Source organism: Vanessa cardui, chromosome Z (genome assembly GCF_905220365.1).
Source record: "Vanessa cardui chromosome Z, ilVanCard2.1, whole genome shotgun sequence".
Classification (NCBI taxonomy): Eukaryota; Metazoa; Arthropoda; class Insecta; order Lepidoptera; family Nymphalidae; genus Vanessa; species Vanessa cardui.
Genome location: NC_061154.1, coordinates 13,790,557 through 13,812,711, shown reverse-complemented (window position 1 = coordinate 13,812,711; position 22,155 = coordinate 13,790,557). Strand labels below are relative to the sequence as shown.

Below are 22,155 nucleotides of genomic sequence, written 5' to 3'. Positions count from 1 at the left end.
AACAAAGTATGTAATTTGAAGTGAATAATTTGAAATATTCAAATTATATAATTTGAGTAGGCCTCTTTTAATTAGTTTATTTCACTTTTATTATAAAACTTAAAAATAAGGAAAACTCTTTTTTCTGATTATAAAGAATCTTATGAATTTTATCTTATTTCTCGATACTTTTTGATATTAAATTTAATTTATTTAAAGATTAAATTAATAGGGAACATTATAATAGAAATATAACACTACAAAATGGATTATATTATTGTATTAGGCTTGGCAACTATTAATTAATTTCTTAATGTTGGAAGCATTGCACATCGAGGGAGTTATATGTACGAGCGAGGCCGAACGAGGCGAGTGCTTTCGTCATCGTGTGCAGGTTTTTTTCGAGTAATGAATTATTGCAGTGGAGTGCTAAAATTATGTTAAATTTGAAGTGAAATATAGTATTGGTGATGTTGACCTTAGGCTTATTGTTATTTCGCAAAAAAACTGTAAAAGAACATACGTTTACTGTAGTAATTCGTCAAAAATCGAGAAAGCTTCAAACGTGTTTGAAGCTTTCGGTTTCGCATTAATGGAACTATGAACCTGGACCCTTTAACGTTTAGCTTATCACAAATCAATTATCTCGTTGCAAATTTAAGTAAGAAGAATTTCAAGCAAACTAGTCAAGAGTTGTCCCAGGTGAGCTAATCCACTTACAGTTTGTCTTTGTTTTCAATTGTCGCCATATTGTGGACTGCGAGTAGCCACGAGCTGAATTGGAAATAGGGCTTGAATTTTATATAACAGTAGGGATTGCTTATATTTTGCCTTAACATTATCGCACAGTGCTCTATGATCTAAATATTAAGTATAATGAAGAGAGAAATAATAAATATGTGAAGTGCCGTTATTGGAGAACGGTATAAAGTGGTTCAATATCAATTTGCGCGATTTTTACTTTTTACGCGTCGAACATATTAAATTATTCATTCATTCCAATAAACCTAATCAGTTATTTACATGGTTTTTGCGTATTTTGTAAATTTCATACAAATAGAACTGTTTTTCTAAAGATATATTTGGCAACTCATCATAGTTGGAATTCTTGTTACTAGTTTCTTATTGCATAAATGATATTTTTATGTTTTAAACTAATTTCATGGTTTATGATTTTAATGTTTTTTCATTATAGAAGCTAAAAAAGCAAAATAATAAAAAATATTAATTATGTACAATTCAATATAATTATCTACCATATTGTTTGTAATGATAATTTTAATTATAACAATAAAGAGACAAACAGGTTTACATAGCCAAAGTAAAACTGGACAAATTTAGTAAATACTTAATATTATTTCAATGAAAATTATCAACTTTATACTTAACCTAAATATTATAAGAAAAAATTTAAACATTTTAACTAGTTTATTGAAATACAGTTGAAAGGTCATTGAGAAATGTGGAGAGATATTTTTAAGAAGCAATATTGATTTTAATATTTATATGCACACTTTGAAGTTATAAATAAAGTCTGTCTGCTAAAATACATCCTTTCATCTACATATTTTTGTATATCTGCATTTTACCCTTAACTACAACATAAAAATATATAGAAACACAAATCATAAAGTATGAAATTTTTAAAATTATGATTAAAAAAACAATATATATATGAAAGTCAATGTTGAATCATTTTTATAATATTGGATGCAATTATTATTTTTTATGAGTATTGGTGTGTTTTTATTAATGGCAACAAATACTTTGAGCTATTAATACATCTCAGGTTAAATTTTATTTACGATTAACTCCAAATACTGCTATGATGTTATTTATAGGTTAAAATTATGAATTGTATAATATATAATAACCTTATTCTATATGAAAATGTTTTTGAATTCTTTCTGCTTGTATGTCTGTCATGTTCGAAAAGAAGCCTAAAGAGTGAGTTTAATGTTTAATTTTTGTGTGCAAATTAGTTGAACCATTTTATGCATTCAGTCTTTACATGTAAATGAGCAAGTTAGCATGTGATTGTCTGTAGTGCGATCAATTGTTTTATGTTTTTACCGCTTTTATCCCATTCACATGTCATTATAAAACTATTTTGAATGTTTGATTTATTTTTATGAACCTTTGTTTATGTGTATGTTATACGAGTTTTCTAATTGGTTGCTATGTCTCAATTAAATGTATGCATTGCATATTTAGTCATAATAGTTATCAATTACTTCAAAAAATTTTAAATTCCAAATTAATTCAAACAAATAGCTTAAAAACAAATATCATTTTTTGTTTTTAGTAATTTTATTGATTTGTTACTAACATTATGTCTAGCATATATTTCATGCTACAATATTATGAAATAGTGATTGCCAAATGTAAAGCAGACAGATAATTGGGAATTATAAAAAATATAACTGTAATTTAAAGAAATGGATAAATCTTTAGTTTAAAAAAATCAAAAGCTTTGCGAAATATTATACAATACATCAGACATTAAGCATTGCGAAGAAATAAATTTTTGTTATTATTTAATTAATTTGGTGTAAGAAAAACAAGGCAATTTTAGCAAAATGGGTTGGTGTATGAATTGAAGTCTATATAAAAAACATCAAATTGAATATTTTCTACCACTAAATTTCCTCTATAAAAATAAAATATAAAAACCTATTAGAAATAAAATACCTTTTTATATACCTACTACATAGTTTATCTCATTTCAAAAGTGATAAGAATAATTGAACAATGCTTGCATCATATCAACTATAAGTTCATAATGTTATTGTTTCATTAGTAATCGTAATATTTATTTAAGAATAAATATTCTTCAAAGATTTTAATACATAAGTATTTTCATTGTTACTTGAGAACAATAAAATTTCTCAACTCATTTAATTATGTACAGTTATATAGACATTTTGCCCAGCGATTTATTATTACATGTAAAGAAATGCTGCAATCTATATCTTTAAATTAATCCAAAAGTATTATTTATTACTCTAGTGGGAGTATATATTTTAAAGGCTTGGAGGTAAACAAAAGTAATTATAATACAATAATATTGCCTTAGGTTTTTTTTAAAACCTATGCAAATTAATGTTTTGCTTGTTGACATCTAGAATATTGTTGCTGAGCACTTGTACGTCACATTATAATGATTACTGTGTCTAAATATAGCAGACGTAAAGTAAATACATTAATGTTTATTTGATATACATTGCAAATGAAGTCCCCTTAATTATAAGAGTCTCACTCACAATTAGCTAGGAATAGAATGAAAGCAAGCGAAGGTAGCTTGGCCATGTTAATTATTACTCAAATTTTTGCTTCTATTTTATTCTCAATACTTTAGGTATTATTTCAAATGAAATTTGGTTTAGCTTTTAATGGAGTTATTTTATAGATTTGCTCACATCACATATAATGTACATATTTATTATTTATTTGACTGCACAAATGTTATTATTACTTTTTTATCTGTCAGTCACGCTTATATCATGTTTAGTTTTATTATGATTTATTTTTGGTTGGTTCTATAAACATTCAAATATTGGGTTCAGATTGTCAGTCTCTATGGCTTGGAAGCAGAGAATCAACTGCTGAGGTGTCTGCTTACTGAGGCGGCGAAGACATCGTGGGACAACGACCGTCCAGGGACTGCGTTCAGTGTTCACGCGACTCTACTAGCGCAGCATCTGGCGTCGCTTCTGAATCATCCTGCAAAGTCTACTGTGGTCTGTCGGACACTAGATCATCCAACACGATCACTACAAAAGGTGAGAAATCAATGGGTTACCTAATAAATTTTATACTTATAGTAATTAAAAAAAAATTATATCAATACTTATTTAAAATACACTTAATATTTGTTTAAAATCTATTATGCTTTACAATAGAATTGTCTGTGTTTAAGATGGATTGATATAAATTTAAAAATTAATTTTTAATAACTAAATTTATAATGCCCCTATTCATTTTTATAGATTCGATACTTATTTTAACAACAATTAACCTAAAGTCAGTTATCAAGTAGAATTAAAATAATTTTGCATGAAAAATAAAATGTAAAAAAGAACTAATTTTAGAATGACTTAAAAACATAATAGCAGAAAACGTAAACAGATGTATTTGCATCTGATAAATATCTTTTCACCTATTATGTGAAAAGGTAATAAGATTGTTTTAAAATCGCAAGTAACTACAAATAGGTTATATTTTATGTTGTTAACATTAAGCATTTCTCTTTTTTCCTTTTATAGTAATGCTTTGAGTATTGAAGTTTTGGCAATTTTAATCTAATATTAAAAGATTCTCAGATGATAATTCTATCAGTCAGTCATGTCGATATACCTCCTCAATTGTTTAAAATATATATAGCTAATATCAATTCTGAAGACATTATTTGGATGTTATGTGCAACAAATTATCATTGAATTAAAAATCCTTATGTTTATCTTCATTAGTAAAGAACCATAATTATAAAATAATTTGTAACTTTAATAGAAAATGAAATTCTTATTTATGTTACAGGTATTAAAACCTGCCAACACACTCCTTACTCGACTCGCAAGATTGCTGAAATTGACTACGGCCCAAGATGTTGCTTTCTCATTGGTGTTGAGAAGAAATTCATCAAAGCCTGAGATTGTTTCTCTTGCTAAAAACCACTTGAAGAAACGGTTTTTAGACTTTGTTCAGTGCTATCTTGACGCAGGTATAAAAAACATGTAGGGGATTTTGCTTCTATAAATTATCTAAAGATATATGTGCAGTAATAAAAATAAATTAATTGTCCTTTTTTTTTACCAGAACGCGGACATCAAGTTGAGCGTGCAGGTCTTCAGGAATGCAGCCCTGAAGTTTTGCAAACTCTCTTAACTAGCCTCGCTTACGACAATTTTCGGCTAGCCGCAGTTACTAAGGACCTATTTTTGAAACGTTTACGCATTGACTTTCCACGTGAAGTAGTGCCTATAGTGTTAGCGCCGCTACTTTACCCTGACGATACACAAACACCCCTCGAGGAAATGACCACATCTGACGACATGGCAGCAGCTATGATGGACAACTCACTAGCGGAAATAATTCGAGATATTGGCTATACATTTACAGCTTCAGTAGAAGACTGCAAAAACAACATGATTAATTTCGGAGCGCGGGAGCCAACGGCTATCGACATAGCTAGAATAATTTCAATGATGGTGAGATACCATGCCACACTACCAGAAGGCCCGCAAATCCAAACGCCTGGAAATTATTGGATGAACCACGAAGCGAAGAAAGAAGCCATTGCGCATGGACACCCAGAGACATGGAATGTTGAAATTTTTGTACAAACATTAAAAGAGTTAGCTTCTAATTTAAACTGGAAAGAGGTCATTTTACAACTAGACCATCAAGAATTTATTGTTCCTGACAGACAAGGTTTAAGTTTACTCTTCACGATTTTGCGATTAGGTCTTCAGAGCGCCGGTTATCCAGCCAACATATTTCCCGTAGAATATCTATGTCGAAGATGGACAAATTTAGAAGGTCAAATGAGCTTGATCACTAATATCCTCAAACACCCAGACATATTTAGTTTTGCAGATCATCCCTTCCATCCAGTTTCGATTGATCTGTTAAAATCCCCACCTGAAACTGATAATAAGGAAATATCGACATGGCGCTGTCTTTACTTGGTGGAACTTTTACTGTACGCATCAGAACGTGGCTACTACATGCAAGTTCACGAATTATTTAAGTTTCCTCTTCAACACTGTCCTGATATTTTAATTCTTGCTCTATTACAAATAAACCCACCAGTAACAGTATTCAGACAGGAATTATTAACAATGCTCATTCCAATTTTTCTTGGCAACCATCCTAATTCAGGTATAATTTTACAACACGCGTGGCATTCACAAAATCCTAATATAAAGCCAATAATTATGCACGCTATGGCCGATTGGTACATTCGCGGCGAAAGCGATCAATCAAAACTATCGAGAATATTGGATGTCGCACAAGATCTGAAGGCATTGTCCTTGCTGTTGAATGTCCAGTCTTTTCCGTTTGTCATAGATTTAGCGTGCTTAGCATCCCGAAGAGAGTATTTGAAATTGGACAAATGGCTGACGGATAAAATACGTGATCATGGTGAGACTTTCGTTTCAGCGATGGTTAAGTTTCTTCAGCGACGATGCCCGCAAGTACTCGGCAAAGTGCCAGACGAGCAACTGCCTAAAGCCGCTCAGTTGCCCCCAGAAACTATTGGCACAATGTTGGCATGCTTGCAATTATGTATTCCTAATGTACAGCAAGAGCTACAGGAAGCGATTTATAATGTTATAGCTAATTGTCAGACATTGATATTGAGCAAAGCAAGACCAGGTATACCGGGCATTGCCCGTCCGCATACAAGAGTATTAGAGACACCTTTTAACCCTGCTGGTTTGGGTGGACAGCTGTTCACGCCACACGTAGATGCTATTGCTAATTTAACACCAAACGTCGCCAATATGACTTTAGGTGCACCAGCAAATACTGCTTTTGCCATGCCTGGCACACTAGGGCCATTGGTTACAGCTCCAGCATCGCCATCGAGACTCATGGGTGCAGGGCCAAACAGTCCTTTTGCGATGATGCAAATGCAGCATAACCCTAATGTCGCTAATATGTCTGCTCTTGCCAGAATGCCTCCTGTACCCGCAATGGACAAACCTCGTTTACCGGATCCTATTCACTTCCCAGAAATTATGCATAATGTGTCCAAGGAAATCGAAGATGAAGCTAACAGCTACTTCCAAAGGATATACAATCATCCTCCACATCCGACTCTGTCGATAGACGAGGTATTAGAAATGTTAAAGAAGTTCCAAGACTCATCAAATAAAAGAGAACGAGAGGTGTTTTCTTGCATGCTCCGAAACCTTTTCGAAGAATACAAGTTTTTCCCGCAATACCCAGACAAAGAACTACATATTACAGCGCAATTATTTGGTGGTATAATAGAAAAGGGTCTAGTTCCTAGCTACGTATCGTTAGGGCTAGCTTTAAGATTTGTCTTAGATGCTTTACGTAAGCCGGAAGGTTCTAAAATGTACTACTTCGGTATAGCTGCTCTAGATAGATTCAAATCTCGTTTAAAGGACTATCATAAATATTGTGAACACGTTAGAGCTATACCTCATTTTAGTGAATTCCCTCCGCACTTAGTCGAATACATCGAATATGGCCTTCAGAGCCAAGAGCCACCTACTAAGCCGCAAGGAGCAGTGTTGCCAGCAAGTCTTGCCGCCATGCTGAATCAGAGCGCCGTTGTAACCGTTTCAGCACCATACAGGCAAGTAATCCTCGACTAAATATATTTTATTTGATGTCTTATATGATTACCGGTCCAAGGTTATTTATAGTATTATTAATATTTCATACTTGTTATCAATAACTATAAATTCAGTAGCAAATCATTTTGCAGTCCAGAAATAAGAGGAATAAAATGTTATTACAAGCTATTGTTTATATGATTCTTATTTTTGATTCGAAAGTAATTTGAATTCTGATGATTATTGGGCTTGTACATGGTTGGTTTTAGTAAATAAAGATTTTACTGTTATAATTATAAATAAATAAAGTAACTTGGCCGCATTGCCAGCTATCGGATTATAGTATCGTCATGAAATATAGAAACAACTATATAACACATATGCGTTTCAATTATTCTATTTATAAACATAACATTAATTACACATTTAGATCAAGAAAATAATATAAATATTTGTTTACAGGGCAGTCGTTTGTGTACATAATCCCATCTCGGTTATATCGAAGGTTACAAATTGCGCTGCCGGTGGTATTGGCAGTCGACCGTCTATAGCGAACGCTACAAATATTGACACACTGCTAACTGCTACGGACAGAGATGAAAAGATTAACGCTCCACCAGAAGCAATTCAAGATAAGACTGCATTTATATTCAACAATCTCAGCCAGCTAAACCTGCAAACTAAATGCGAAGAATTGAAGGAAATAATAACAGACGAATATTATCAATGGCTTTCTCAGTATCTAGTAATGAAGAGAGCTTCGATTGAGCTAAATTTTCACGCTCTGTATTCAAATTTTCTCGACGTTCTCAAAATAAGGGAAATAAATAAGATGGTTACGAAAGAAACTTACCGAAATATTAGAGTATTACTGCGATCTGATAAAGGCATAGCGAACTTCTCTGACCGATCTTTGTTGAAAAATCTCGGTCATTGGTTAGGTATGCTCACTTTAGCTCGCAACCAGCCTATCCTTTATGTAGATCTTGATCTTAAAGCACTGCTACTTGAAGCTTATCACAAGGGCCAGCAGGAGCTTCTTTACGTCGTGCCGTTTGTTGCGAAGGTCTTGGAATCCTGCGCCAAGAGCGTCGTATTCAGACCGCCGAATCCATGGTCTATGGCTCTAATGAACGTTTTGGCCGAGCTACATCAAGAACCTGATTTGAAATTGAATTTAAAGTTTGAAATAGAAGTGCTTTGCAAAAACTTAAGTTTGGATATAACTGATTTAAAACCATCTCTATATTTAAAGGATCCAGAAAAATTAAGGACTATCGAATTCCAACTCTCACAACCCAAACCCAATAAAGAGCCAGCTAATGTAATACCGGTTAACCAGGCCGTAGTTCAGGCTCCACAAATACAAATGATGCCTCCTCAACCGCCGATGATTCCTATCGAAGACATGTCCGGTACTGTGCCCACACCTACGAGTGGTATGATTCCCAATGATCCGAGCATGATGGGTGTTCTGGGATTGCCGGAGCCAAGATTCAACTATCTTGATGTGAATGTCTCATCAACTTCAGCTTTCGGTCAGAAAATATGTTTCAATCCGCATATAATTCTCTTCCAAAACTATCCTCATTTGAAGCAGTTTGTGAAACCTGCTATCGAGAGGTCGATTCAGGAATGGATTCATCCAGTTGTCGATCGGTCTATCAAGTATGCCTTGACGACTTGCGAGCAGATTATAAGGAAGGACTTTGCGTTTGACCCTGACGAGGTGCGCATGCGCACGTGCGCTCATCACATGATGCGGAATCTTACCGCCGGGATGGCTATGATCACTTGCCGCGAACAGATCATCAGCACGATAAGCACTAACTTGAAAGCTGCTTTTATCACTGCCCTGATACCAACCACTCCTCAACAGGTATTTCTTATTTCATAATTGTAATCCACTTTCTTGCAATGTTTCAACACCTAACTTTTTCTTTAATTCAGTTGAATGTGTTACAGAAGGATATCATAGAAAGTGCAGCAGCAGTTCTTGCTACAGAAAATATGGAGCTCGCTTGCGCTTTCATACAAAAGACGGCCGTCGAAAAGGCATTACCTGAACTCGATAAGAGGCTAATGAACGACTACGAAATGAGAAAAATCGCCCGACAGGAAGGGCGCAGATACTACGACCCGATGGTATTGACTTACCAAACTGAACGCATACCCGAGAGGGTGCGACTGCGTGTCGGCGGTCCCACAGACCTGCAGATTTCAGTTTATGAAGAGTTTGCGTGTAACATCCCTGGGTTTATGCCCGTTCGTGATGCGGGAATGTTTATTCCTAAGCCCTCAGCGCAGGAGCAAATACCGCAGATGACATTTAGCCAAGTAATGAATCCGACACAAGTAAGTTTACATAAATAATATGTTTCTTATTTTTATAAATTTGTGTATAAGTAGCTAACTTTTTTTATTTTAATAGGTGTACGGTACTGATGAAATGGGCACTCTTATAACAACAGCGGAACTGTTCCTGTCCAATGCGTTGACGGTTCCATTATTCGCGGTCCAGGCGACCAACACTCATACTTTGCTGGAGTGTCTTATCATAGCGAGACGTAACCGGGACATCGTATCTGGCTACACACTGTTGCAACGAGTATGACGAATACATCAATTTTTCTAAATTTTGCTATATACATAAAATAAAACTAATTTCATTTATAATTTTTGAACAGGCTGTTGAAGGTCTCCTTGATGGCCACATTGTCCAACCTGGGACAAACCCTGAACATGCGGAGATGATGACTCGCTACCGTGACATTCACCTTCGAGTCCTGAAACTGTTGGAAGATGCTAGAGTTTATGGTCATGCCTGGACCACCAAACAAATAACGTACTGCGTCACCGAATGTCGGGATGAGTTGCGTTATAATCTGGAAGCGATAGATTGCCTTGTCAGGAATCATCTTATCAATTTGCCACAGGTATGTTTCAGTTTTAATCGTGAACTAATAACAATGAATATATTTTAACGGGTTTAATCACACGTATCCTTATTTCAGTACGATCTTGCTCTGGCACATCTTATGGATAACGGGAACAACTATTTGGCTGTTGCCTTTGCCATGCAGCTGGTACAACTCTACCTCGTTGACGATAGGAACAATTTGTACGCTACTGAATCAGACTTGTACCACACTACGGAGACTCTCGTGAGGATGATGTCCCACTCCAGACAGCCGCCACCAGAGGGCCTAGCGACCCTCATCGAAACGATCAGAATTAACCAGGATCCAAGCACATATCTTGGTGAACGTTCTCCATTGGGACCAACTGCCCATATTCATAATGGAATCCTGCAAGTACGAGTAAGTAACTCTGCAGAATAATTACTTTTACCAACAAAATTATGCTTTCAAAATGATGTATAAATAATTTCAGTTATGTTATATAACTTTTGATTTGGCCATGTTGGGTAGCCGTCCCATTGAGCCGGACTAAAAACAGGTTACAGGTTATTAATTCAATTTGTTAGACATACAGAGAAAGAATTGTTTCATAGGATATCATTGAAAATGACTGAGTTGGCTTATGAAATCTAACTTGGAAGTAGACCTACTTAGGACATGATGAAGTGTGTAATTTTTTAAGTTATACATATATACCTAATTAAACTTTTCTTTCTATTATATTGGTATTATTGATACAAAATAATTGTAGTAAAAAACTAAAATAGGTATGACTTAAAACAATATTTATTTACTTAGGCCCGAGATTACGAAGATCCACCCGGTCTCCAAGAGAAGACTGAAAATCTCCTTCGTGAATGGAGGAACGTACTCCTGAGTCCGCTCACAGAAATCGAGATCGGACAGAACTTCAACATTTACGTTCACCGAATGAACATGAACGGTATACTCAAGTCAGACGACATGATCACCCGCTTCTTCCGTATCGCAACACAGATGTGCATCGAGAATGTGTACCAGCTGCTAACCGAGGATAGGATGAACCCACCACCGGTGCCTCCGAAGAGGGAGAAGTACTACGCTATATGCGACTCCTTCATCAAGCTCGTGTCACTTTTGATCAAGAATACTGCGGATGGTGGCAACCCTACACCAAAGCTTAATTTGCTTAATAAGGTAAGCTAAAAATAAACTAATCATTGGATTTAATAAATTGATTTTAGTGTAACATCTGAGAGTCGAGATGGCCCAGTGGTTAGAACGCGTGCATCTTAACCGATGATTGCGGGTTCAAACCCAGGCAAGCTCCGCTGTTTCATGTGCTTAATTTGTCTTTATAATTCATCTCGTGCTCAGCGGTGAAGGAAAACATCGTGAGGAAACCTGCATGTGACAAATTTCATTGAAATTCTGTCACATGTGAATTCCACCAACCCGCATTGGAACAGCGTGGTGGAATATGTTCCAAACCTTCTCCTCTACGGGAGAGGAGGCCTTTATCCCAGCAGTGGGAATTTACGGGCTGTTGTTGTAACATCACCCATGAATATATCTCATTTGTAATATTCATATTGCAGATCCTGGGCATCATCGCTGGGTGTCTACTCCAGGACCATGAAGAGCATGGCGCCAACTTCCAACAGCTCCCTTACCACCGTCTATTGCTCATACTGTTCCTTGATATGAACATGGCCGAGCCAGTCTTAGAATCTATGAACTATCAGGTAAGTCATATAGTAAGGGATTGGAAAAGTATCCAGTTTTATTAGGATAGCCATTAAGTAGTGATGTCTGAAAAATATTAATGCCAGGCCAATATTTGACTCGGTCTGGTATAAGTCACACCACCAACTAGTTATAAAAAAAAATTATAGTATTTTAAAAAAAAGAAACCAAACGAATATAAAGCCGGTGGATTTCCATATTTTAATGTTAAACCGAATTATTAAAAAAATCTTAGTTAAAAATTTATCTTTGTGTGAGTAAAGTACCAGGCTAGCATAAGGAGGTTGCATGTCTTTTACAGGTTCTAACAGCATTCTGCCACACCCTCCGCATAATCCGTCCGAGCGTGGCACCGGGTTTCTGCTATGCCTGGCTGGAAATTGTGGCGCACAGGGCTTTCGTCAACAGGGTGTTAGCCGTCACACCGCAACAGAAGGTAAATATTAAAATCAATATGTATACATGTAGAAATTCATCTAGATTAATCCATCTAGGTTCTTTATTATCATGAATTGAAACGGGCAGACTTGAATCAATACATTCAATATAACAAATCAAGTTTTGTTTAAAATAACTTGTTGTTTTTGTGATATCAAATTGATCAGTTGATTGATGTCTGCGAGCCCTGTATTAAGTATTTGACACAATCTGGTTAAAAGGCTCTGATTAACAAATATGTTAATAGTTTGACAGTCTTAATTATTGTCCATTCTGATATTAACTTCTAGTACTCTATTAAGACACAATTACTTTAACAAGTATTTTAAATACAAACAAATTGATCATATAATTGATTCATGTCTTAGCATGGATATTTTAAGTTACACATATAACTAACATTTGTAAATCAGGGCTTTTGTTACTACGTCGTACTCTAATGATTTATTCAATAATAAATTAAATTGTAAAAATAATTTATTTATTATAACCGGACTATGGTACTAGCGAGCTTCATTCATTCATTGCGTTGTATTGGCCATTGGAGTCAAATTGGTGGTGTAATTATATAATATACGAATGAAAATCAATGCTATTAAGCATAATTTTGTGTACATAAACGACTAAGCACAAGGGTACAATGCATCTGATGGTAAGTGGTCTCCATAGTCAATAGATATTACCGTTAAAATCTCAAGCATACTTTATAGAGCCCATGTCTTACTAAACCTTGTGCAAATGTATTTTTATTTGTATGACATGACACGGTACTTTAGTCCAGCGCCGGAGCGGTGTGTCTCGTTATGTCTGAAATCCTAACGAAAAGTTCTAAGAATTTTTTTCACAGTCGAGTTTTTAAATTTTAATGTAAAGGATAAGACGATATTGAATGAGTCTTGGGATTGTTTTTACATCAATAGATTTTTTTGCCAAAGTTATATAAAATATCAATTGAAAATACTAACATATATTAGTAGAAAAATATAGTTTTATCCTAGTTTTGTTGTTTGTAATATTAACGACATCTCAACAATATTATTATTATTGTACTTTATAACAAAATGTTTTATAATTGCAATTGTTGAAAATTGTAATTTAAAATCAACGAAATGTATAATCTATTATGTATGTGTCAAACGAAAATTGTATTCATGCCAGATTGTGTCAAAATGCCCCTAGTTTCATTTACTAATTCTACGAAACCTGATTTTTTTGTTATATTCTAAAATATAATGTATTTTTTTTGTTTATTAAATCGATACGCCAGAGAATATTTTCAAACCAGAGAAGGGTGTTAGAACTTATCAGAATCTAATCATGTCGTGTTAGTTTTAATTGAACTATGATTTCTTAGCCTTTGGCCTCGTAGTTTAGTAAATATACGCTTATATAAAACAATAATCCTTCAGCAAATACACTGAGCTCATACCGGTACATCTTGGTGTTTTTTGAAATTGTTTTCTTGATTTTGAATTTATAGCCTCTATGCGCTTTTATGAAGCAGCTTCGAACTGACGAGTTCTATAAAACCCTCGTATCGAATACAACAGAAAAATCAGGCCATATAGAAAAATATGTCCAGGACATTTGAGCACACCATTGTAAATGTCACTTGTTCTCAGCTTCGAAAGAAATATAAAGGCGTCTTTCCACACACGTGCCGTATCCGTGATCCAGGGCACGGTCACCGAACTATGTACAATTCAAATTAGTTTGTGCAAAGCGCGGTCGCCGTGTCTTCTTATTTTTATCAGGATTCTTTTGTAAAACTTCATTTTGATGTCTTTTGTAATTAAAAGTCATATCAAAGTGTTTTACGAGCATTCGGCTTTCATGTCATTGGTGCTTTTAAAGTGTTTGTAATATTTTCGACACTTGACGTAACTTTTGATATGACGTGCTCTATCGATGTAAATCGTGATTCGATTTTGATAATTTAACGCAATGCATTTTAAAGCAATCATTTTTTGTAATTTTATTGACAGATTAGATATGTTGGTTGGACACCGCAATCATGTGCCATTAATATTTTCTTTAATGATTTACTGGACAAAATGAAGTTCTCTATGGTAACATGTTTCTATTATAGTACCCACTGGCCCCTAATGTAACCTTTCTATTCTCACTAGCAAGGCACAGAATGTGTGTGAAAAGACACTGAAATATATCTGTAAATACATGTGCATTATACTTTATATTTCATTGCATATCTTATGGATTTATTTTTCTTTTGTTCAAGTCTATCATGGAAGTATTGGTATATAACGTTTAAATTTTATGCTCGTATGTGTTTACAGTTCAATATTAGCTTCTGATATCATTGCTTGATCATCGCTTTATTTAATTTATTGTACACTTTGTCAGCTCGATACTAAATGTTGACTGTTACTAGGGCTGGGGAATGTATTCGACGCTGCTTATCGACCTTTTCAAGTTCCTCGATCCGTTCCTACGTAACACGGAACTGGCGACGCCCGTTATGATGCTATACAAAGGAACCCTCAAAGTCTTACTCGTTTTACTCCACGATTTTCCCGAGTTTCTGTGCGACTACCACTATGGCTTCTGTGATGAGATACCGCCAAATTGCATCCAAATGAGGAATCTCATCCTGTCAGCCTTCCCGAGGAACATGCGGCTACCCGATCCTTTCACGCCGAATTTGAAAGTGGATCTGTTGGCCGAAATCACGCTACCCCCTCGTGCAGTTATAAACTACGCTACGATTATACCGTCGTCGCAGTTTAAGAAGGATCTGGACGCGTATATCAAGGCCAGAGCGCCAGTCACGTTCCTATCGGAGCTGCGTAGTAACATGCAGGTGAATTATTGACGTAACATAGTGGCATTCGCAGTAACTAACCCATTTTGTCTTCTACGAAGTGATTAACTAAGTCTGAAGGTAAAATTGCGTTCGCGCACTTGTGCGTCGCAAGGACAACGCTTTATTAACTCTATCGTTAAAAACAATTGCTGTTTTATTTCAATTAGAAATTAGGAAATGTAGTTTAGATTGTTTTTATTTGATGCTTTATTTCGTTGTTGCTATTATTCATGATTGGTATTCTCGTTTTAAGTTTCTTGGAACCGATTACCAGGTGGTGAATGAGCCAGGCCGCAGATACAACAGCCAGCTGATGAATGCCGTGGTGCTGTACGTCGGCACTCAGGCTATCGCTCACATTAGATCGAAGGGGCAGACCCCGAACATGTCAACCATAGCCCATTCAGCGCACATGGATATTTTCCAAAACTTCACCGTAGACTTTGACTACGAAGGGAGGTGAGTGGCGATCGTGGTGCGAGAATGCACCGAAAATAAAATAAAAAACAACCGCAATGTTCTCTACACGTGTGCATGTAGATGTTTTGTGTGTGTGTGTGTGTGTGTATTGAATAATGTTCGGCGATTTTCATGTGATGACTCTTATAGGTACCTATTCCTGAACGCGATCGCAAACCAGCTACGCTATCCGAATAGCCACACTCATTACTTCAGCTGTTGCCTGCTGTACTTGTTCGCGGAGGCGAACTCTGAGGCTGTACAGGAGCAGATTACGAGGATGCTGCTAGAGAGGTTGATAGTCAACCGACCTCACCCGTGGGGTCTCCTGATCACATTCATCGAACTTATTAAGAACCCGATCTACAAGTTCTGGAGCCACGAGTTCGTACATTGCGCGCCTGAGATTGAAAAGTAAGCGTTTGTTTCGAATTATATGCACTGCGCCTTATATTATAACCAAAAAATGTTATTAAATAATGAAGCACATGTGTACATTCAGTCTGGAAATGATTTACTCGACTGGTATCCATTGACAAATGCTCTACAGCTATGTTGCAATCCTGTATATCTTGGTAACAATGAGACTTTTTTGACTGACTAGAACTATGTTTACATTTGATGCACAACGTTTGATCAAAGTGTAATTGTTGTTGTTGTTGTTATAGAATCACCATTCTCTCTCTCGAGTCAAATGTACACTTGGTTTTGTTGTTTGTGTGTAAAGTTTCGTTGTTGCGAATTTATACATAATTGCGAACAAATTATATTGTGTTTATCACGTTTTTTTTACGTAATGTTTGTCATTGTATACACTTTCCGAGTCTGACTGTACATGGCGTAAATAATTGACGTTTTTTAATATATATATTTTTTTGTTATAATTTCCAATAGATACCGAAGTCGTCCGTCGTCGTTGGCGACGACTTCGTTTCAAGGCTTGGTTTTGCGTTATTCAGTCAGTGTAACCGAACTCAACTCGTTAGTGTAAACGTTGGAAGCGTTATTTAAAAAGAAATACATATTTTTATTCAGGCTGTTCGCGTCCGTGGCGCGTTCCTGCATCGCTGATAAGGCGGGAGGGGGGGAAAGGGAGCTGACCGAGTAGCGTCGAGCCCTTTGGGAGTCTGTCCGGCAAAAGCAAATATTTAATTGCTTTGCCGAGAAAGGTCAGTCCAATCATATGCATCCCACATCGGTGTAAAGTGAAAACAACGAACTGTCACCGATCTGACAGTTCGTTGTCTCACTTTTTGGGGAAGTGTATCTTCAATGTAAAAGAAGTAAAGTCTTAGTTGCGTAAAGTTAATAGTTTGATTAATATCAATAGGGGCGAGTAATGTGGAAGCATAGCCGGCCTGTCCTTATCTGTATAAAGTTCACCCTCTTAGCAGCGGTGACAGCGCGGTTGTAGATAACATATACCTTCAAGTACGCACTTACATACGCAAAACCGTTTGCGTAGTTAAGTGCGAGCGTGTCGACGATGAAACGGTATCTTTACTTTAGTACATAGAAGCCGGTGCTCGTGTTACCGTTGTTTTTATGATTTGGAATACATGGATATCGGTTTGCACGGTTTTAAGTTGAAGATATATTAGACACAACTGATAATTGGCCAGCCTGTTGAGCAATTAAGCTGCCGTAGTCGTCACTTGTTGGATCCGAGGTAAGAATAAGCTTGTCACGTTACGCTTTGTAGGGTAACTGTGAGTAAAACTGCGCAAAACGACATACATGTTTCCCAAATTATTAGCAAATTCAAGATTACATTGTTTGCTTTTTCATTAATTCGTCATCGTCACGCATTGCGCATGACCCTTGTACCCTTCGCGTACAGTACGCTGGAGATCAGTCAGCAAAGTACATTTGTCGTCTCTTTGCAACAATTTGAATGTACGAACCTTTTTGCGCATGTAAGTCAAGTCGTTGCGTTAAGTCGTACCTTGCCATGCCAAACGCTATGTTATGGTATCAAGAAAGTGTCAGAGCAGCGATCTTTATCTGAAATGTGGTCAGACACAGTATGTGACGAATTGTAGGGAGTGACACATGCGCCCGCAGTACTAGCGTCTCTCACATCTGTTAATCGTAATTCCGATGGGATCGAAGAGTACAATTTTTCTAAGTAGTTCGTGGTCTGCGCTGTACCTGTTATAGGACACCTCGTTGTCAACCGTTAGTCACTGTTTCACAACAATATCGCTGCAGTATCAACACGCTCGTATGACATGGCTCTTAGTATTAAACTCTGTCACTGTGTCACGGCCGCGCCGACTCGCCCCTCAGTCGTGGATTTGTACAATCGTATATATAGTCTGTCCCCTACACCAAACCGACGCCGCTCCCGCCCCGCCGCCCCCCGGTGTCGCGGACGCGGCCTAATGATGTATTTGTTACAGGCTTCCAAGAGGGGCAGCAAAGAGAGGCGCCCCAGCAACCGCAACCTTCCACTTCTCAACCTGTAAAACACGTCTTACAATGGAACAAATTATTCAAAAAGTAAATTCAATACTAAATCCTTGCCCACACTCGGCTCCGCCGGATGAAACGGACGGTAAACAGTGTGATAAAGTGATTAGTGACAGTGTGAATCAATAAAATTGTGAATAACATTGAATCGGTTGCTTCAATAAGTGCTCAAATAGACATCTCAACTAAACAGTGCTCGCTACATGATACACAACATTACACACACGATAACTATTACGGAACAAACTTTGTGGACTCTTAATCGATTGAGCGGACCTAAAGTTGCAATTACAGTAGATTAAATATTAAATTCGACTGCTATTCACGAAACGTTACAACTTGATGACGCTTTTAATATAATACATATTGCGGAATATAATTGAAAAATATAACTGACTGGAACTGTTGGAGGTGCTAGTGATATTTTTTAATTTATTAGCAAAAGTATAAAGTGCTCGTACGAAGCGGTCGAATGGTACATTGATAACTGATCTGTTGGACATAAAGTACAATGCGACAAGTAATGCAATATCGTCTCGTGAATTTTCAATTTATATCAATATATCTATATATATGTAAAGGTTACTATACTTAAACGTTTAATAAATACGAACACCTTTATAAATTCTACGTGTACCACTTAATATATATTTTTATAATGTATTATTCAAATGAAAGCCGATGATATACAAATTATTACATATTAAGTATTATGTTCAATTTTGAGTGTGCATATGCTTAAAATTGATATTGAATAAAATAATGCCGGATTAAATTTTTAATGATATGTATTCGTGTACTTTTTATATCTAGAATATAAAGTATATGTAAATCTGTTGTATCTGTCGATTTCGCTAGATGTTCCAGTATCAGTCGCCATTCGTAATATAAGTATTACATATAATAGTTGTTGTGTACCATTAGGTTTCAAATGAAATTGTTGAGATGCTAGATAACAATGTATTTAAAAGTAATTCAGGTAAACAGTTAGTTTTAACGTTGAATTGTGTATAATCATGGACGTTTTTGCACAGGCGAAGTGATGTTATCATTGGGTTCGGTGAGGTCGACGGCGGCGCTGCCCCTAATTAAAATAAATTACACTTTGTGATATATTTTAGCGCGATCATCTATTATGATCGGTATAATTTTAGCGTCCTTATTTCTAGAACATGGTCGCGTTGCTCGAGACCAATAACTGTTAATATATCGGTTTAACTGCGCACACTCTCCGCGTTACTGTAAGTCAATATAATATATTTACTATAAATCTGCTCTCGCGGATCTCTCTATCCGGTCTCATTGTAAACAGCTGCATACATTAATATAAATGAGACCGGGTACAAAGTTTCAGAGAGGATTTTTACTATGGTGTTGAATCATAGTATGTATTATTTAGTTGTCAAAAGTAAAAACGACTGACTATAGTAAATCGTGCGTTCTGAGCGTCAAAGACGCACGCGTGTTGAAACTTCGAACAGTACTAGTAACGACTAATGTTAGTTTTTAAAGTAATAATTAATTTTAAGATTTCGAAAGCAGTGCGCGGATGTGATCCTGTAAATTAATTTGTATAGCCGATTTCGTAGGAGTCTGGCTCGTTAAACTTGTAACTTAAAAGTGATTATTTAATATGAATTGTCAGTGTAATTTATATGAGAATGTGTACGTTTGGAGTTACCATTTGCTAGACGGTGACCGTGCATTGCTATGTAAAGTGTTAGATGTAACTTTGAAATAAGTAATATAGGGAGAATTAGTGTTAATGTTAACGCTACAATGTTCTGAGTAGGGAATCCGAACCCGATACTTAAAGTAATTTCTGGATATCCAAGGACTTTGATATTATTTTATATTTATCACAAAACATTCATTCGTAAAATTCGATAAAAAAACTCAATTCTAAAATGGCCACTCTTAAAAAATCTGTGTTTTTCTCGACTATTATTTTAAGAAACTAATATTAAATTGTTTTTGTCCACAAATTTTTGTTAAAAGGTTATTCCATTTATGTAAAAGAATGCGTCTTTAATAATGTATATAGTCTTTACAAAAACTTCCAGCTACATAGGATAACCAGAAACAAGTTTGACTGACTTTTACCTTATTTATATTCGTATGAGAACTGAAACTATATAAATACGTATGATGAAAAACCGACACTTCCTTTTTTATAAACGACGCGGAGTCACTTGTATGACGTTGACCAGCGAATGATCGGGCACGTGTCAGAACATAAGAGGTTGAACGTAAACATCTACGGCCTTGCTTACAAACGTTGTTTAGCTGTGTTTAGTTAAACACGGATTTTTCTCTTTCCCTCATCATTCGTTTGACATGAGAAAGAAGGAGAGAAAACAACGTTGAACTGATCCAGCCCTGAACAATATCTGTAAGCGATGCCGTTAATCGGTTGCTTTAATAAAATAAAAAATTAAAATGAATTGTGACGAATGTCAACTTCATAAATGTAAAGTTTTAAAGTAATTTTAATGTAAATTTTATCCGTTGACCAATCAGCAAGCGCTGCAATTTTTAAAGATATTGTACATAAATGGATTTTATATCGTTTAGGGAGTCAAAGTAAATTTGTGTTTAGCTTACACTGGCTACAAAACGTTTATAAGTAAGGCCGAAATTCGTTAGCAGACGATTAATTATGAAAACTATTTGTAGCCAATTACGAATGTAATATAGACATAAAATTACTTGTCCGCGTGTTCTTAATGTATAAATCAGATTTTTAATGCATAACCTAATTTATCTAAACGTATCAACACACTTATTCGTGCTATAAAAGGTAAGACAAAACGCATACAAAGCTGAAATTTAGTTGAAAGTTGAGACTTGATATATCTTTTCAACATGAGTGTCCAAAAAATAAATATAAATTTTAATTGCTTACAAATTTTCTATAAAGTGGCTGTAACGTAGAGAAATATAAAGTGTTACGATAATAATTGAACTTTTTTACTAAAATACTTCCTATATAATATTTCTAAATAATAAATACGACATTTATGAATTTCTCGGGATCCCCGGGATTGGATTCCCTAGTTGTAAGTTACATACTCCATTTTTTAAACGATTTGTGTTGTAATAAAATATTTTTTCATCAAATGTTTTTTTCTTTTAACTACCTGCAATATACACTCTATAAGTGTAAATACTGTCATAATCCTACCCTAAAAGTAGATACAAATGACTGTCTTGAGACATTCTGCGATGAAATCGTTTCATAACTACCAAAATCCAAAGGTCACATAATTTGAGTACAAGCTACAATTCCAGAAAGAAAAATTCACGAATAAAGGACAAATGAACTTTTACAAGATGTCTCAAAGTTTAAGTCTAAAAATAAGCATTACACAAACCACGTCGCTATGCTTGTTTAATAGATACCTATAAAATGCAATCTTAAATTCCATAGAATGAGGGGATTTTGTCACCTGGACTAAATCCTTATCTATAGGCAAATTTAACGTATAATATACTCAAAGAGCTTATTGTAGGTAACGTTGGAAAAACAACTAAAGACCACACAATAAAAATGAATGAAATATGACATGACCAAAATGGCCTCGTCGTTATAACCTAACTAAAATGGCTGTGGTCAATTTATATGCGGTAGAATTAGAACCGAGATGTATACCTGTTAAAATCTCTATAACCCTCAATAATCCTTGGCCTTGCACCAAAGTCTATGTAAGAAAGAATATCTAAAACTGCGCTAACAGGTTCCTACCAAAATTGTAGTGAAATTACAGCGAAGAAGCTGAGCTATAATGTGCTAAGTAAATGTCTACAAATTGAACAGAACTAATGTAATATAATAAAAAAGTGAGGGATTGTCCATCAAAATGCATGTCTAATAAATGGAGACCATAATTAAAAAAATTATAAAATAAAGGACTTAAACCAGATCATTGCCAAAGATCCTTCCAGATACAACTGACTCTTCTGGTCTTGATGTTTCTCTGTAGATGGCCTATCAGTAAGGAGATTTATATGCAACATTTGAGAATTA

At 35.5% G+C, this 22,155-nt stretch overlaps 1 protein-coding gene across 6 annotated transcripts; it reads left to right on the top strand.

Moving 5' to 3' along the window:
* Nucleotides 1–310: 310 nt before the first annotated feature.
* Nucleotides 311–20,253, top strand: LOC124542877 (CCR4-NOT transcription complex subunit 1). Of its 6 annotated transcripts, none has more exons than XM_047120771.1 (17): nt 311–681; nt 3,546–3,761; nt 4,516–4,699; nt 4,795–7,309; nt 7,752–9,168; nt 9,258–9,644; nt 9,721–9,897; nt 9,977–10,225; nt 10,304–10,609; nt 11,009–11,386; nt 11,788–11,934; nt 12,237–12,371; nt 14,766–15,194; nt 15,472–15,656; nt 15,807–16,070; nt 16,692–16,825; nt 18,059–20,253. In XM_047120771.1, exons 1-16 carry the CDS (start codon nt 580–582, stop codon nt 16,762–16,764), a joined length of 7,164 nt encoding a protein of 2,387 aa, XP_046976727.1. In that variant the 5' UTR covers nt 311–579; the 3' UTR covers nt 16,765–16,825; nt 18,059–20,253. The 6 variants fall into 6 exon arrangements, with proteins under 6 accessions (XP_046976727.1, XP_046976725.1, XP_046976724.1 ...); XM_047120769.1 differs by having other exon boundaries at nt 9,240–9,644; XM_047120770.1 differs by having other exon boundaries at nt 312–681; nt 9,255–9,644.
* Nucleotides 20,254–22,155: the final 1,902 nt, after the last annotated feature.

Bases quoted from the DNA above. Each gene is read 5' to 3' on its own strand.
- LOC124542877 (XM_047120766.1), top strand. From the start codon at position 580: ATGAACCTGGACCCTTTAACGTTTAGCTTATCACAAATCAATTATCTC. The intron at 10,226-10,303 runs GTATGTTTCAGT...TCCTTATTTCAG, and splicing joins ATCTTATCAATTTGCCACAG to TACGATCTTGCTCTGGCACA. The intron at 15,195-15,471 runs GTGAATTATTGA...ACCGATTACCAG, and splicing joins AGCTGCGTAGTAACATGCAG to GTGGTGAATGAGCCAGGCCG.